At 40.0% G+C, this 17049-nt stretch overlaps 1 protein-coding gene across 1 annotated transcript in view; it reads right to left on the bottom strand.

Annotated features, from left to right (window-relative positions):
* bbox1 (butyrobetaine (gamma), 2-oxoglutarate dioxygenase (gamma-butyrobetaine hydroxylase) 1) overlaps positions 1-17049 on the bottom strand; it is a 72743-nt gene that overhangs the window by 16205 nt on the left and 39489 nt on the right. Inside the window, exon 4 of the mRNA XM_061887249.1 lies at positions 5551-5749. Coding sequence (XP_061743233.1) covers positions 5551-5749 — 199 coding nt within the window. The remainder of the gene's footprint in view (positions 1-5550; positions 5750-17049) is intronic.

Genomic DNA, 17049 nt, shown 5'->3' with positions numbered 1-17049 from the left:
TTAGTGACAGTGGTTTTCTGAAGTGTTCCTGAGCCCATGTGGTGAGATCCTTTAGAGATTGATGTCGGTTTTTGATACAGTGCCATCTGAGGGATCAAAGGTCACGGTCATTCAATGTTGGTTTCCGGCCATGCTGCTTACGTGGAGTGATTTCTCCAGATTTTCTGAACCTTTTGATGATATTATGGACCGTGGATGTTGAAATCCCTAAATTTATTGCAATTGCACTTTGAGAAAGGTTCTTAAACTGTTTGACTATTTGCTCACGCAGTTGTGGACAAAGGGGTGTACCTCGCCCCATCCTTTCTTGTGAAAGACTGAGCAATTTTTGGGAAGCTGTTTTTATACCCAATCATGGCACCCACCTGTTCCCAATTAATCTGCACACCTGTGGGATGTTCCAAATAAGTGTTTGATGAACAGTCCTCAACTTTATCAGTATTTATTGCCACCTTTCCCAACTTATTTGTCACATTGTTGCTGGCATCAAATTCTAAAGTTAATGATTATTTGCACAAAAAAAAAGGTTATCAGTTTGAACATCAAATATGTTGTCTTTGTAGCATATTCAACTGAATATGGGTTGAAAATGATTTACAAATCATTGTATTCCGTTTATATTTACACCCAAGTCATATGGAAACGGGGTTTGTGTGTATATACATATATATATATATATATATATATATATATATATATATATATATATATATATATATATATATATATATATATATATATATATATACACACATATAGGTCACATTATTGCCTGAAATTTTATCAAAAGCCAGACCTAACCTGACTTACAAGGCTGTGTGGACGAAGAGCTTTTAAACAGGTGGAGAAATACAAGCAAACAAATCTATCCTTAAATATCCAATACTTCATCTTAGAGCAGAGGTTGTCAACAATTTCCAAACCCCCTACTTATATATTCCATATGAAATTATGATTAAAATTTGACATTAAACTAGTCATAAAGGTAGCTTCTTATTGTGCAAAATTAACGATATTCAAATAACGTATTCTGCCGCTAATAGCTAGCTGGCAACTAGCGCTCTAATCGCGAGCTGACAACAGGCGTGCCAGTTGGTAGCAGGCAACTAGTGCTATAATCACTAGCTGGCAACTAAGACGCTAATTGCTAATTAGAAACTAGCGCGCAAATCAGTAACTGACAACTAGCACGCTAATCACTATGCGGCAAGTAGTTTGTTTATTCCTTACTGACAACTATCGCATTAATCGCTAACCGGAAACAAGTGTGTTATTGCGAGGTAACAATTACAGTGCTAATTGCTAGCTGACAACTAACGCGTTAATTGCTGGTTGACAACTAAGGCGTTTATCGCTAGCTGACAAGCACTAATTGCCAGCTTACAACTAGGGTGTTATTCACCAGCTGACAACTAGAGTTAATCGATTTCTGACAACTTGGAATTTATTTGCTAGCTGTTAACTACAGCGCTAAATGCAATATGACGACAAAGAAGTTAATTGCCAGATGACATCAAGAGCGATAATAGCTAGGTGGAAAGTAACACTCTAAACTCTAGCTGACAACGAGTGCGCTAATCGCTAGCTGACAACTAAAAAGGTTCATTGCTAGCTGACAAGACAGTTATTGCTAGCTGACAATTACAGTGCTAATCACTATCTGACAACAAGAGCTCCATTCATTTGCTGACAACTAGAATGCTAATCGGTAGCTGACAACTAGGAATTTACTTGCAAGCTGATACCTACAGCGCTAAATGCTATTTGACGACAAAGAAGTTAATCACCAGCTGACATCAAGAGCGATAATAGCTGGCTCACAACTAAAGCGCTAATCACTAGCCGACAGCTAACAAGTTATTTGCTTGTTGAAAACTATGAAGTTAATTGCTACGTGACAACTAGAACGCTAATCGCTAGCTGAAAACTGTGGGTTTCATTGTACATCGCGTTGCAGGACTGCTTTTAACATGCCAATAAAGAGTGGTATATGTCTGCTGCTAGTTTCAAAACATTTCAAAACAACACAGTTAAACGCATGACAACATGAAAGTGCTGTAAATGACTGTTTCCATGGTGAAAGCCGTATCATACACACACAAACCTCATTGAAATAAGCTGCACCACAATTACACTTTGTTGTTAAGTGTACACAGTCTTAGTAAATCACATGCAACACGCCCACTGATGTTATAGTATGCACAGGCAGTTTTGATTGATTGATTGAGAAGTTTATTGACATTTTAAATAATTGAATCAATGTAATCCTTTAAAAAGGCAAATGGATGGCACAAAAAGCCAAATGGCTTGTTTCCATTGTGGTCCATTAAGCATTAATATCACATTTGATACGTTAAAGGCCTACTGAAACCCACTACTACCAACCACGCAGTCTGATAGTTTATATATCAATGATGAAATATTAACATTGCAACACATGCCAATGTGGCCTTTTTAGTTTACTAAATTGCAATTTTAAATTTTGCGCGAAGTATCCTGTTGAAAAGGTCGGTATGATGACGTGTGCGCGTGACGTCACTGGTTGTAGCGGACATTTTTTTCCAGCCCGATCCAAGCTAAGTAGTCTGCTTTAATCGCATAATTACACAGTATTCTGGACAACTGTGTTGCTGAATCTTTTGCAATTTGTTCAATTAATAATGGAGAAGTCAAAGAAGAAAGATGTAGGTGGAAAGCGGTGTATTGCAGCTGCCTTTAGCAACACAAACACAGCCGGGGTTTCCTTGTTTACATTCCCGAAGGTGAAACTTTACTATGGAACAGAGCGGTCAAGCGAATATGGTTCCCGACCACATATCAACCGGCAGGTTTCGGTGAGAAAATTGTGGTAATAAGTCTGCTCTCACCGTGGACATGAGCGGAGCTTGTGTCCTCTTGTAGCTGCGGACTCTCTAACCTCCTCCCACCGGAGACACTGGCGGTCACCACACCCCTCCGACCTTCAGGTACCATATAATCTCACTAAAACACTAGTAACACAATAAGCAGATAAGGGATTTTCCAGAATTATCCTAGTAAATGCGTCTAATAACATCGGAATCGCTCCCACTGCCCCCGCCTTTTTATTTTATATTTTTTCTCTAGTCCATCACTCTCAGTTTTCTCATCCACAAATCTTTCATCCTCGCTCAAATTAATGGGGAAATCGTCACTTTCTCGGTCCGAATCGCTCTCGCTGCTGGTGGCCATGATTATAAAAAATGTGAGGATGTGAGGATCTCCACAACCCGTGACGTCACGCGCACATCATCTGTTACTTCCGGTACAGGCAAGGCTTTTTTATTTACGACCAAAAGTTGCGAACTTTATCGTCTATGTTCTCTACTAAACCCTTTCAGCAAAAATATGGCAATATCGCAAAATGTTCAAGTATGACACATAGAATGGACCTGCTATCCCCGTTTAAATAAGAAAATCTCATTTCAGTAGGCCTTTAAATGATAAAACATAAATAACCTGTAACATGTATACAAAAATATTACGTTAAAAAAATGGATAAAGTATGTACATATGCACAGTATACATGTCAGGTGATTTGAAAAACAATGTATACAAAAAATAGGGTGGGGGGTATATACACTATGTACATGACACTATGTACATGTTGACTCCCAAGAGTGTGCAAAACAGAATGAGAAAATGTATATACTGTGTATATACTATAACCACATATAAACATGTTTGATGCTTCGGAAAGTTGCTGGGGATCAATTTTGGTTCAGATCAGGTAGATCAGTGGTTCTCAAATGGGGGCACGCGTACCCCTGGGGGTACTTGAAGGTATGCCAAGGGGTATGTAAGTTTTTTTTTTAAATATTCTAAAAATAGCAATAATTAAACAATCCTTTATAAATATATTTATTGAACAATAGTTCAACAAAATATGAATGTAAGTTCATAAACTGTGAAAACAAATACAACAATGCAATATTCAGTGTTGACAGCTAGATTTTTTTGTGGACTTGTTCCATAAATATTGATGTTAAAGATGTCTTTTTTTGTGAAGAAATGTTTAGAATTAAGTTCATGAATCCAGATGGATCTCTTTTATAATCCCCAAAGAGGGCACTTTAAGTTGATGATTACTTTTATGTGAAGAAATCTTTATTTATAATTGAATCACTTGTTTATTTTTCAACAAGTTTTTAGTTATTTTTATATAATTTTTTCCAAATAGTTCAAGTAAGACCACTACAATTGAGCAATATTTTGCACTGTTATACATCCATGCATCCATTTTCCACCGCTTATTCACTTTGGGGTCGCGGGGGGTGCTGGTGCCTATCGCAGCTACAATTGGGCGGAAGGCTGTGTACACCCTGGACAAGTCGCCACCTCATCACTGTTATACAATTTAATAAATCAGAAACTGATGACATAGTGCTCTATTTTACTTCTTTAACTCCTTTTTTTTCCAACCAAAAATGCTTTGCTCTGATTAGGGGGTACTTGAATTTAAAAAATGTTCACAGGGGGTACATCACTGAAAAAAGGTTGAGCTGAGCCATGATTTTATGGCAGTTTTAAAATTTAATAGGTAAGTTCCAATTTTAAGGTCTGTTGGTAGTGCATTCCACTGTGTGGTGGCAAAATAGTATAATGCATGTTTTCCAATGGGAGTCTTGAATTTGGGGGTGGGTACGAGGTCTGAGGAATTCCCTCTCGTGAAGTACCTGTGAGCATCACTTAGTCTTCAGTTTAGTTTGTGGTGCTTGGATCTTAATAGATGGGGCCCCTAATATCTTTCATGACATTTAAAGTGAAGTACCGCTGATAGTACTGTTTGCACTTGACACTAACACAACACAGTGATAGTCAAAAGACTGAAGTGATTACAATATCTCCTGCATGTGTTCTGTACAACAACAACTCCATGTCGGGTATTTTGCCGTCGGAAATAGGTTGGGAGGAAAAAGTGAAACGGGGTGAAACGAACCCCGTGCTCGCCCTTGAACTGAGCATCTCCCCGTGTTGCGACTACATACGATCACTGAGAGGCAACAAGAGTGGCGTGCTAATGAGGTAACGTTAGCTGCCATGTTCCGACTTTGGCAAAACAGACAGCTCTTTACTTCCAGCCCTATGAGCTCATCCTCTGGCAGTGGGAAGGAGTCACGCTCCATACCTCAGTTCTGACTGAGTGCACCAGGTAATTCCTCTAGCTTAGAGCGTCTGGAAAGATTTTGGCTTGTCCACCCCCCCTCCCCCTCCCATCTCTGTCTTCAAGTAATAAGTCAAAGCGATAAACTCTGGCGAGATGAAAGGACTAAAGCACTCGCTCCTTTCTTCCAGATAAATTAAACCTACAGATAATTGGAGCAAAAAATAGATTTTCCTAAACACTTAAGGTGTAAATAAGTCTTCCACCCAAACTTTGGCTTTGTTTTTGGCATCCCTGGAAAAAGGGCTATAAGTAATGTACCTTGTTATCTTTAATAACACTTCCCGGGCTCTTCTCCAACCAAATCGTGTTCAGTGGAAAAGTCACCGTTAGAAGATTTGGGTCAGAGAGTGACTGCGTCTTCTTACCCGTAGAACGTCAGTCTGAGGTAACCGATCCTCTTCGCCAGTCTGGCCACTTGGCCCAGCTCCGCCGGAGCCCCCTTCAGGTAGACGATGCCCACTCGTTTCAACGCCAGAAGCCACGCCAGCGCGGCTTTGTCGTCATTGAGGACATCCTGGTAGTTGGCGGTGGGAATACGCAGTTCGCTGCCCCAGTAATAACGCTCTGGAAAGACGAGACCATGGTGAAGAAATACAATTTAGTCCGTGCGCCTGTAAGGACGTTTATTTGTATAAAAATGTTCATTTCAAGGACATATAATTACATTTTCTCTAGTTTGTAATTATTCACACATCGGTGACACATGTTTTAAATTCACATTTAATTGTCTTCCTCGCTACTCCAAAACAAAAGGAGGTTTGTACCATTTATCATTTATTCTTTGACTCACAACTAGTGTAACGAATAATGGGATATATAACTAATGCAGAAATACAATTAATTACTTTTTAAAAGTAACGTATCAAACATTGCTCATAAGCAAGAAACACGTCAATGATGAATAAAGTGGGTTCTTCCGAGGATGTTCCGAGGATGTTGTAGTCGTAATGATTTGTGCAGTCCTTTGAGACATTTGTGATTTGGGGCTATAAAAATAAACATTGATTGATTGATTGATTGATAAAGCAAAACATGTTTTAGACCAGGGGTCGGGAACCTTTTTGGCTGAGAGAGCCATTAAAGCCAAATATTTCAAAATGTATTTCAGTGAGAGCCATATCATATTTTTTAACACTGAATACAACTAAAGGTGTGCAATTTTAAGTAAGACCAACATTTTTAGAGTATAATAAGTCTTTTATTCTTTTCAATAACATTGTTATTCTGAAGCTAACCAATAATAAAATGTCATGTCTGTTGATCATGTTTTTGTTTGGCCATGTGCTGTTTGTCCTTTGGACTCTTTAAGTTCCTGTTTTTTTCCACTCTCTTGTCTGGTTTCCTTGGTTACTCATTTTGTCCACCTGTCTCTGGTGGACAAAATGCCGCTCACCTGCTTCCCAAACTCTAATCAGAGGCAGTATTTAAGCTTGTCTTTGCCAGTCAGTTGCCCTGGCGTCAATGTGATCTTTTCTTGCTCTGTGCTGACTTGTTTCATGCCTTGCCATAGTTTCGTGCTTCATGCCATGCCAAGTAATTTTTGTTTGATTTATGTTCATAGTCTGTTTATGCGTTAGCTTTCTTCCTTAGCCCAAGTTGTGCCTCCACTGTGAGCGATTTTTGTTTGTATCTTTTTTTTTAGTTTAAATTAAATCATGTTTTTACCTAAATGCCATGTCCAGAGTAGTCCGTCTGCCTTCCTGGGGGAACGACCCTGCAGCAAGCTGCGACCTCCCCCATCGTGACATAAAATACTTCTTACCATTAATGCGATTTCTTGAACAGGTGCGGTAGAAAACGGATGGATGGATTTAAATGCATGGGAATGTTTTATATTTTGCACGTTATTTTTAGCGCTGTGATTACCAGCGAAATTATTAATAATTATCGTGTTAAGCAATGTCAGCTAAGATTTATCTGAGCCAGATGCAGTCATCAAAAGAGCCACATCTGGCTCTAGAACCATAGGTTCCCTACCCCTGGTCTAGACCAACAATCACTTCATATTCTTTACTGCTCACTAGTGTTACCATATCTGAGTTATTGTGCAGAAATATTTGGAAATAATTGCAAATGTGCGCTTCATTCACTAACAGTGTTACACAAAAGATCAATTAAATACATAATGTTGGACATTAAGAACTTCCGCCCGATTGTGGCTGAGATAGGCACAAAGGGAATAAGCGGTAGAAAATGGATGGATGGATGGATATTGAGAACATACAAAACCTTTATTTATTAAATCACAATTATTGGAATTCAACGACTTGGTGCATTTGCAAACAGTTAAAATTATATACAAAGCAAACTATAACCTGCTACACAAGAATGGACAACTATTATTCTCAACAAAAGAGGAGGAATATAACCTTAGAGGACAATGTAATTTAAAACATTTGTATGCTCGTACAACACTTAAAACCTTTAACATATCAGTATGTGGCATTAAAATTATGGAATGGATTAACCAAATAAATCAAACAAAGCACCAAAATGATTCAGTTTAAAAGACTGTTCAAATTACAAGTGCTCACAAAGTACACAGAAAAATTATGATTAACATCTTGAACACTTTTTTTTATTGAGACAAAGGTTATTTATGTATTTAATATTTGTTTGCTTACTATGGTATATTATTTGTTTATTATTTATTTGTCCACTGTTTTGTTACAGAGAACAAGGAAATGGGATACAATTTGTAACGTCTGGATGGTTCTTCCAGGAGTGCGTCGGCAAGAACACAGCAAAAGGTAAGAAATAAGGATTTATTAAACTCAAAAACAGGCTAGAACAAAAACACTCGTGCTAATAGAAAAAACAAATGGCGCTAGCATGGAGGCTAGGAATAACAAACGGAAATACAAATACTAAGCACGAAGGCACGGAAAGGAAAAACAAAACATTTAGCATGAGAGCTTGGAATAAACAAAGGCATAGCGTGTAAGTTAGCGGGAATTTCCTCGAAGGCAAATTAGGAACGAAAAGGGGCGAGCTTAAATAAGGGAGGTGATTACACGAAACAGGTGTGCGTAGACAGCAAGGGGCAGGTGAACTAAAGAGCTACCATGGTGGCAGACTAAACAGGAAATAAGGAGGTCGAACTACAAAAGGTGATACAGAAAAGAATCAAAACTACAAAATGGAACGATCCGAGCAGCGGATTGCAACACAATTGCTATGGCAATGAAAGGGATAGCAGCAAATAAGCTCTGCTTCTTCCGACTCCTTTTCGGACGTTCTGTAATGAAACAACTGGAAATGTGTGATGTTTTTGATTATTCGAGTAATCAGATAAAACACTTTATAGCAGGGGTCCCACAACTTATTGACCCTTTTATATATTTATATATATATATATATATATATATATATATATATATATATATATATATATATATATACAGTATATACTGTATAAATACATACATACAGTATAGGCCAAAAGTTTTTCCTCCTCCTCATTCAATTTTTCTTTATTTTGATGACTATTTATAGACAAACAACCATTCACGCTCACACCTATGAACAATTTGCAGTCTCCACTGAACCTAACATGAATATTTTTAAAATGTCGGAGGAAGCCGGAGTACCCGTGTTTTGGTCCAATATGGCTCTTTCAACATTTTGGGTTGCCGACTCCTGCACTATGTAATGGCACACTGGCTCAACGCAGTCATTCAGAGAACGTCAGATGAAAATTCTTGGGTGTTAGTTGCTAAAGATAAAGGTAAAAGAAACACATGTTATGTATATATTTGAGAGCTAAACATGGCTAAAGTCTCATAACAGAGTGCTAAGATTTCTATTGGAGGGATCGAAATTAGTCAAGTTTCATCTACCAGATTTCTAGGTATCCTAGTGCAGTGGTTCTCAAATGGGGGTACGCGCACCCCTGGGGGTACTTGAAGGTATGCCAAGGGGTACCTGAGATTTTTTTTAAATATTCTAAAAAATAGCAACAATTAAAAAATAATTTATAAATATATTTATTGAACAATACTTCAACAAAATATGAATGTAAGTTCATAAAGTGTGAAAATAAATGCAACAATGCAATATTCAGTGTCGACAGCTAGATTTTTTTGTGCACGTTCCATAAATATTGATGTTAAAGATTTCTTTTTTGTGAAGAAATGTATAGATTTATGTTCATGAATCCAGATGGATCTCTATTAAAATCCCCAGAGACGACACTTTAAGTTGATGATTACTTCTATTTGTATAAATCTTTATTTATAATTGAATCACTTGTTTATTTTTCAACAATTTTTTTGTTATTTTTATATCTTTTTTTCCAAATAGTTCAAGAAACACCAATACAAATGAGCAATATTTTGCACTGTTATAAAGTGAAGTGAAGTGAATTATATTTATATAGCGCTTTTCTCTAGTGACTCAAAGCGCTTTACATATTGAAACCCAATATCTATGTTACATTTAAACCAGTGTGGGGGGCACTGGGAGCAGGTGGGTAAAGTGTCTTGCTCAAGGACACAACGACAGTGACTAGGCTGGCGGATGCGGGAATCGAACCTGCAACCCTCAAGTTGCTAGCACGACCACTCTACCAACCGAGCTATACCGCCCACTTATACAATTTAATAAATCAGAAACTGATAACATAGTGCTGTATTTTACTTCTTCATCTCTTTTTTTTCCAACCAAAAATACTTTGCTCTGATTACGGGGTACTTGAATTAAAAAAAATGTTCACAGGGGGTACATCACTGAAAAATGGTTGAGAACCACTGTCCTAGTGGACGAAAAATGGTCATGGACAGAACACATAGGTTCAGTAACTGACAAAGTGTCAAGATCTCTTGGTATCATCAGAAGAATCAGGAGTTTGGTTCCTCAGGCATGCCTCTTATTAACTCTTTGTTACAGTTTAATTTATCCATATCTTATCTATTGCAATATTGTCTGGGCTAGTACATATCCATCACATTTACACATTATCCATTAGGCAAAATATATTTGTAAGAATAGCTACCTCCTCTAACTATTTGGCTCCATCTGCTCCCCCCTTTAGGAAACTAAATGTACTATCTATTTATGATATCAACAGTTCAGTCCTCTTCCTTTTATCTATAAATGTACTTGCCTCCCTAATACGCTTTCAACACCTTTCAAAGACTATTTTAAAACCAATTCGCAAGTTCATGATCATATTACCAGACAAACTGACAATCACCATCCTATCTTTGGCCGTATCACTCTTTGCCAGTTTTCCCATCAAACACAGAGGTTCTTTACTCTGGAATAGTCACCGATGTATTGCAAACTCCTCCTTTTCACTTACTAACTTTAAACATAGATTAAGGGCCAGCCTGACAAATTAACATTCTCCATCTGTTCGCGCACTAGCTCAGGCTCCTTTCCCCCCAGTGAGGTGACGTTCCACGTCCCAAGAGCGAGCTTATGTAGCCGAGGATCGGACCGCCAAGTGCCCTGCCTTCGGCTGCCGCCCAGCTCACATTGCACCCGACCTCTATGGCCCCTGCCATGGGTGGTGAGCCCATTGGAGGGGGGACCCACGTTGCCTCTTCGGGCTGTGCCCGACCAGGCCCCATGGGCCATCGTGCCCCACCCATCGTGCTCCAGAGGGGGGCCCCGGTGACCCGCGTCCGGGCGAGGGAAATCTGGGTCTTTTGTTTTTACTTTTCATAGAGGTTTTCGAGCTGCTCTTTGTCTGGTCCCTCACCTAGGACCAGTTTGCCTTGGGAGACCCTACCAGGGGGCTGAAAGCCCCCGGACAACATAGCTCCTAGGATCATTGGGACACGCAAACTCCTCTCCCACGGTAAGGTGGCAGCTCAGAGAGGATTCTCATTCTAGCCGCTTCACACTCGCAGCCGAGTGTGAAGCGGCCGGAATGAGAATCAGCACCTCCAAATCCGAGTCCATGGTTCTCTCCCGGAAAAGGATGGAGTGCCATCTCCGGGTTGGGGAGGAGACCCTGCCCCAAGTGGAGGAGTTCAAGTACCTAGGAGTCTTGTTCACGAGTGAGGGTAGAGTGGATCGTGAGATCGACAGGCGGATCGGTGCGGCGTCTTCAGTAATGCGGACGCTGTACCGATCCGTTGTGGTGAAGAAGGAGCTGAGCCGGAAGGCAAAGCTCTCAATTTACCGGTCGATCTACGTTCCCATCCTCACCTATGGTCATGAGCTTTGGGTCATGACCGAAAGGATAAGATCACGGGTACAAGCGGCCGAAATGAGTTTCCTCCGCCGTGTGGCGGGGCTCTCCCTTAGAGATAGGGTGAGAAGCTCTGCCATCCGGGAGGAACTCAAAGTAAAGCCGCTGCTCCTCCACATCGAGAGGAGCCAGATGAGGTGGTTCGGGCATCTGGTCAGGATGCCACCCGAACGCCTCCCTAGGGAGGTGTTTAGGGCACGTCCAACCGGTAGGAGGCCACGGGGAAGACCCAGGACACGTTGGGAAGACTATGTCTCCCGGCTGGCCTGGGAACGCCTCGGGATCCCCCGGGAAGAGCTAGACAAAGTGGCTGGGGAAAGGGAAGTCTGGGCTTCCCTGCTTAGGCTGCTGCCCCCGCGACCCGACCTCGGATAAGCGGAAGAAGATGGATGGATGGCATCTGTTCCTACCTTATAATGTAGCCCTATACTTCCACACACACACACACACACACACACACACACACACACACACACACACACACACACTTAGACTTAGTCCACACAAGGTACACTACTTATCTTATTTTTTCTATATACTATGTTTAATTTTGCACTTATTCCTTATTTCTCATTACTAATTTCTTGTCTCCATGTTTTTTTTGACAACGTTCCCTTTTGTACTATTTTTCATTGTGCGAATAAATGAATAAATACAAACAAAATAACCCAACTATTACATTATAGAACATGTCAGATTATTATTTCAAAGCCAGGGAGGAAACGTTCTTTCTCTTCCTTTCATAGGAAAGGAAAGCAAGCCCTAACCTTCTCCGAGAGTTCAGTGTTGCATCATGGCAGTTGTCTTAGCAGGTCACAAACTTCAGTCGCACGCTCCCGAGTGTTTGCTTCCACTTAGATATAGGCAATTGATTCGGAAAGCATGGATCGTCGCTTCTCTCCCAGTAGTCTCCCAACACCTTCCAAAAAAGGGATTTATAATCCTGAAAGACTCCATTTAAAAATCTTAAGTGGTAACTTCTTTCTCAGAGCCTTTTCCAAACAAACTTGGTAAGCTATAGGCCAGTGGTTCTCAAATGAGGGTACGCGTACCCCTGGGGGTACGTGATTTTTTTTTTTTAAATATTCTAAAAATAGCAACAATTCAAAAATCCTTTATAAATATATTTATTGAATAATACTTTAACAAAATATGAATGTATGTAAGTTCATAAACTGTGAAAAGAAATGCAACAATGCAATATTCAGTGTTGACTGCTAGATTTTTTTGTGGACATGTTCCATAAATCCATCCATCCATTTTCTACCGCTTATTCCCTTTTAAGGGTCGCGGGGGGCGCTGGCGCCTATCTCAGCTACAATCGGGCGGAAGGCGGGGTACCCCCTGGACAAGTCGCCACTTCCATAAATATTAATGTTAAAGATTTCGTTTTCTGTGAAGAAATGTTTAGAAGTAAGTTCATGAATCCAGATGGATCTCTATTACAATCCCCAAAGAGGGCACTTTAAGTTGATGATTACTTCTATGTGTAGAAATCTTTATTTATAATTGAATCACTTGTTTATTTTTCAAGTTTTTAGTTATTTTTATATCTTTTTTCCAATTAGTTCAAGAAAGACCACTACAAATGAGCAATATTTTGCACTGTTATTCAATTTAATACATCAGAAACTGATGACTTAGTGCTGTATTTTACTTCTTCATCTCTTTTTTTCAACCAAAAATGATTTTCTCTCATTGGGGGGTATTTGAATTAAAAAAAATGTTCACAGGGGGTACATCACTGAAAAAAGGCTGAGAACCACTGCTATATGTTGTATGAATCAAGGAAGCTTGAAGAAACAACTTCTCAATAGGAATAGAAAACTTTTCTTTTCAAGCAACTTTGCCAGGAATACCAGTAAATACCCCACAACCGCAAATACAAATTTCTGTTTACCCTCAATCCATTTATAAATTCTTCACGGTCGACTTCATTAGGATCAGCATTTTGCTGCTCGGAGGATGATATGACAGAAACCCATTAAAGTGATTAACACTTTTCATTCATAAATCGAATAAAATATTAATGCAGCTCCAACAATTTCAAGCTCTATCATTAAAAAAATTAATAAAAATACTTTCACGATTTTACCGTTTTGTGCTGAGGTAATGAGGCCTAGGTCATAAAATCCTCCCAGGAGTGGTGCTGATGAAATGGATAAGAAGCAGCCTCGTTTGAGCAGCAAAGCGTGCCCAATCTATTAACCACGCACCACTACCTCCAGAGCCCATTAGCCTTCAAGGGTGAACTCTTATGTCACGTCTTGCCCCGTGAACAACAGTCAATATACATTTGAGCACACGTTTCCTCAATAAAACATTACCAACAGTGCCTGCATATTTCATTTTAACGTCAAGTGTGTAGCGTTTCGTTCTGGCTTGGTGTTGTGTTGGCCGTAACCCCGGGTTGCAGTGACTGCAGGCGTAGTAGCGCAAGTCAGAAAGTATTTAAGGACAAAAACAGAGCCGAGTAGCCGGAAAATACACAAAGCTCAAACAGGCGTAGTAGGATGCACAAAATGCAAAGCAACATGTTGAGGTACAAAGCAAATGATATAGACGTGAAACCCCAAACATTTGAATATCCAAGTCCAATCACTTCAGCATTTCAAATTCAAATTTGAAACTAATATGTGATATAAACTCATCACATACAATGTGAAATATGTAAAGCTTATGTTTGTCCTAATTTTGATGATAATGCTTTTCAGTTATTGAAAACCCCAAATTTCTGAACTATTCAAGTTGAGGTTGTGATAGTCTATAATAGAGATGTCCGAAAGTATCGGACTGCCGATATTATCGGCCGATAAATGCTTTAAAATGTGATATCAAAAATTATCGGTATCGGTTTCAAAAAGTAAAATGTATGACTTTTTAAAACACCGCTGTACGGAGATACACGGACGTAGGGAGAAGTACAGAGCGCCGATAAACCTTAAAGGCACTGCTTTTGCATGCCGGCCCAATCACATAATATCTACGGCTTTTCACACACACATAAGTGAATGCAAGGAATATTGGTCAACAGCCATATAGGTCACATTGAGGGCGGCCCTATTAACAACTTTAACAATGTTACAAATATGCGCCACACAAGATTGACAAACACATTTCGGGAGAACATCCGCACTGTAACACAACAGAACAAATACCCAGAACCCATTGCAGCACTAACTCTTTTGGGACGCTACAATATACACACCCCGCTTCTCCCTTAGCACCTCCCCCCCCACACACACACACACCTTAACGCCGCCCACGTCAACCTTCTCATGCTCTCTCAGGGAGAGCATGTCCCAAATTCCAAGCTGCTGTTTTGAGGCATGTTAAAAAAAAAAAGGTACTTTGTGACTTCAATAATAAATATTGCAGTGCCTTGTTGGCATTTTTTTCCGTAACTTGAGTTGATTTATTTTGGAGAACCTTGTTACATTTTTTAATGCATCCAGCGGGGCATTACAACAATATTAGGCATAGTAATGTGTTAATTCCACAACTGTATATATCGATATTAGTTGATATCGGAATCGGTAATTAAGAGTTGGACAATATTGGAATATCGGATATCGGCAAAAAAGCCTTTATCAGACATCTCTAGTCTATAATCATCCAAATTATATCAAAAGAAGCCTCGAAATATCTTGAGTAGCATGTTATGAGCCTATGTCACATTAGTTTCACCTTGTAAATCTACACACACCGGTATTCAAGCCACACCCGCCAAACTTTAAAGAAATAAGTATTTTTACAACTGCACCAGACTGTGAGCCGCAGTATGAAAGATTTTGTAAATGTGCATTTACATACTGTCTAAACAGTGGCTGTCACATGGCAGTAAAACGGCTTAACAAACAAAACAGAAGTCATCCCCACTGGTTGCAGAAGCTCGCTCTCCAACCAGTTTAACAGACGCAATAACTCCACGGCAAAGTTTAGCTGAGTTCACGAAACTGAAACAATACAAAATGGATGTCGTTGTGAGTTAGTTGTACTAACACAGACACTTGTAACGGTGTTAGCATATTTGCTACAAATATGCACGGCAATACTCCTACACTCATCACACGTGGCATGGTTTAGTAAGTATGAATTGTTCTATCTATTTTACAAAACTTACAAACATTGCTTGGAGTGATGATTGAAGAAACATTTTTGAGCAGAAGCACTATGGAAAGTTTTACTTTTGGTTTAAGGCATTAAAAGAGGAAGTACATTTTTCAACCCGCAATACCTGCAGTGAGCGAACTCATCCAAAAAATGGCGACACAGCTCAAACAATAACACACATTTTCAGTGTCTGTTGAAAGCTATTTGTTAAATACAAAACATTATGGTCATTATCAAAGAAAAATACATGAATTAGCCGCAGAGAAAACCACAGCAGCTTAATATTGTTAGAATAATTGTTTCTAAAAACTTTTGTGTTACATTGAGTGCCTGGTGAGAAGCAAAAGCTGTCTTTGGAACCTACCAAGAGTAAGGCTCGTAAAACTCCACTGTGTAGGGGAGGGGGGTAGCAAAATGAAGGTGTTCTGTATCTTTCATGTATTGTAATCAAACAGAAATATATTGTCTGACCCAAGGACTACAAAAGCAAAGAGGAAGCAGGACCAGACTCCGCCTCGAGGCGACCTCTTTTCGAACTGTTTTACGAACCTCTCTTTGAACTCTTTTACGGACCTTTTCTTTGAACTGTTTTATGACCTTTTCTGTGAACTGTTTTATGACCTTTTCTGTGAACTGTTTACGACCTCGTCCCTTAGAAGCAGCTGTTGTCATGTGATCAGAGAAAGTCCAAATAAAGGGGAAGGCGTACAATCTTTTGGCAGAGCGTGCTGAGACACTGTACAAAACTACAGTGTGTCCAGGCATCTCTCTTCAATTGAGACAAATTTATTTCTGTCTCTGTTTAATTATTTGCTTCTTGTCTTGTTTAATTGATGTCATCAGTGTTTGAACCTGACACTTATAGTTAAAAAAAATACAGTAGTAGCTGGAATAAGGATCCTTTGTGCAATAGTTTTTTTAAAATACTTTTTTAATAGTTTTAGTTTCCCCTGGGTCCCCTGGGTCGTGAGCTTTGGGTCATGACCGAAAGGACAAACTCACGGGTACAAGCGGCTGAAATTAGTTTCCTCCATCGGGTCGCGGGGTTCTCCCTTAGAGATAGGGTGAGAAGCTCTGCCATCCGGGAGGAACCTAAAGTAAAGCCACTGCTCCTCCACATCGAGAGGAGCCAGATGAGGTGGTTCGGGCATCTGGTCAGGATGCCTAGGGAGGTGTTTCGGGCACGTCCGACCGGCAGGAGGCCACGGGGAAGACCCAGGATACGTTGGGAAGACTATGTCTCCCGGCTGGCCTGGGAACGCCTCGGGATCCCCCGGGAAGAGCTAGACGAAGTGGCTGGGGAGAGGGAAGTCTGGGCTTCCCCGCTTAGGCTGCTGCCCCCGCGACCCGACCTCAGATAAGCGGAATAAGATGAATGGATGGATGATAGTTTCCCCTGTATTAGAAGCATGCTGGTTGGCAATCAGGGTCAGGTGAGGGAGCCAGCGCTCAGACCAGAGGAATGGAGGCAAACAGTCAATGAATCAATCAATGTTTACTTATATAGCCCTAAATCACTAGTGTCTCAAAGGGCTGCACAAACCACTACGAC

Source organism: Nerophis ophidion, linkage group LG25 (assembly GCF_033978795.1).
Source record: "Nerophis ophidion isolate RoL-2023_Sa linkage group LG25, RoL_Noph_v1.0, whole genome shotgun sequence".
NCBI lineage: Eukaryota > Metazoa > Chordata > Actinopteri > Syngnathiformes > Syngnathidae > Nerophis > Nerophis ophidion.
Note: the sequence above shows the minus strand (reverse complement) of the source record. Positions and strands in the feature narration are given on the sequence as shown.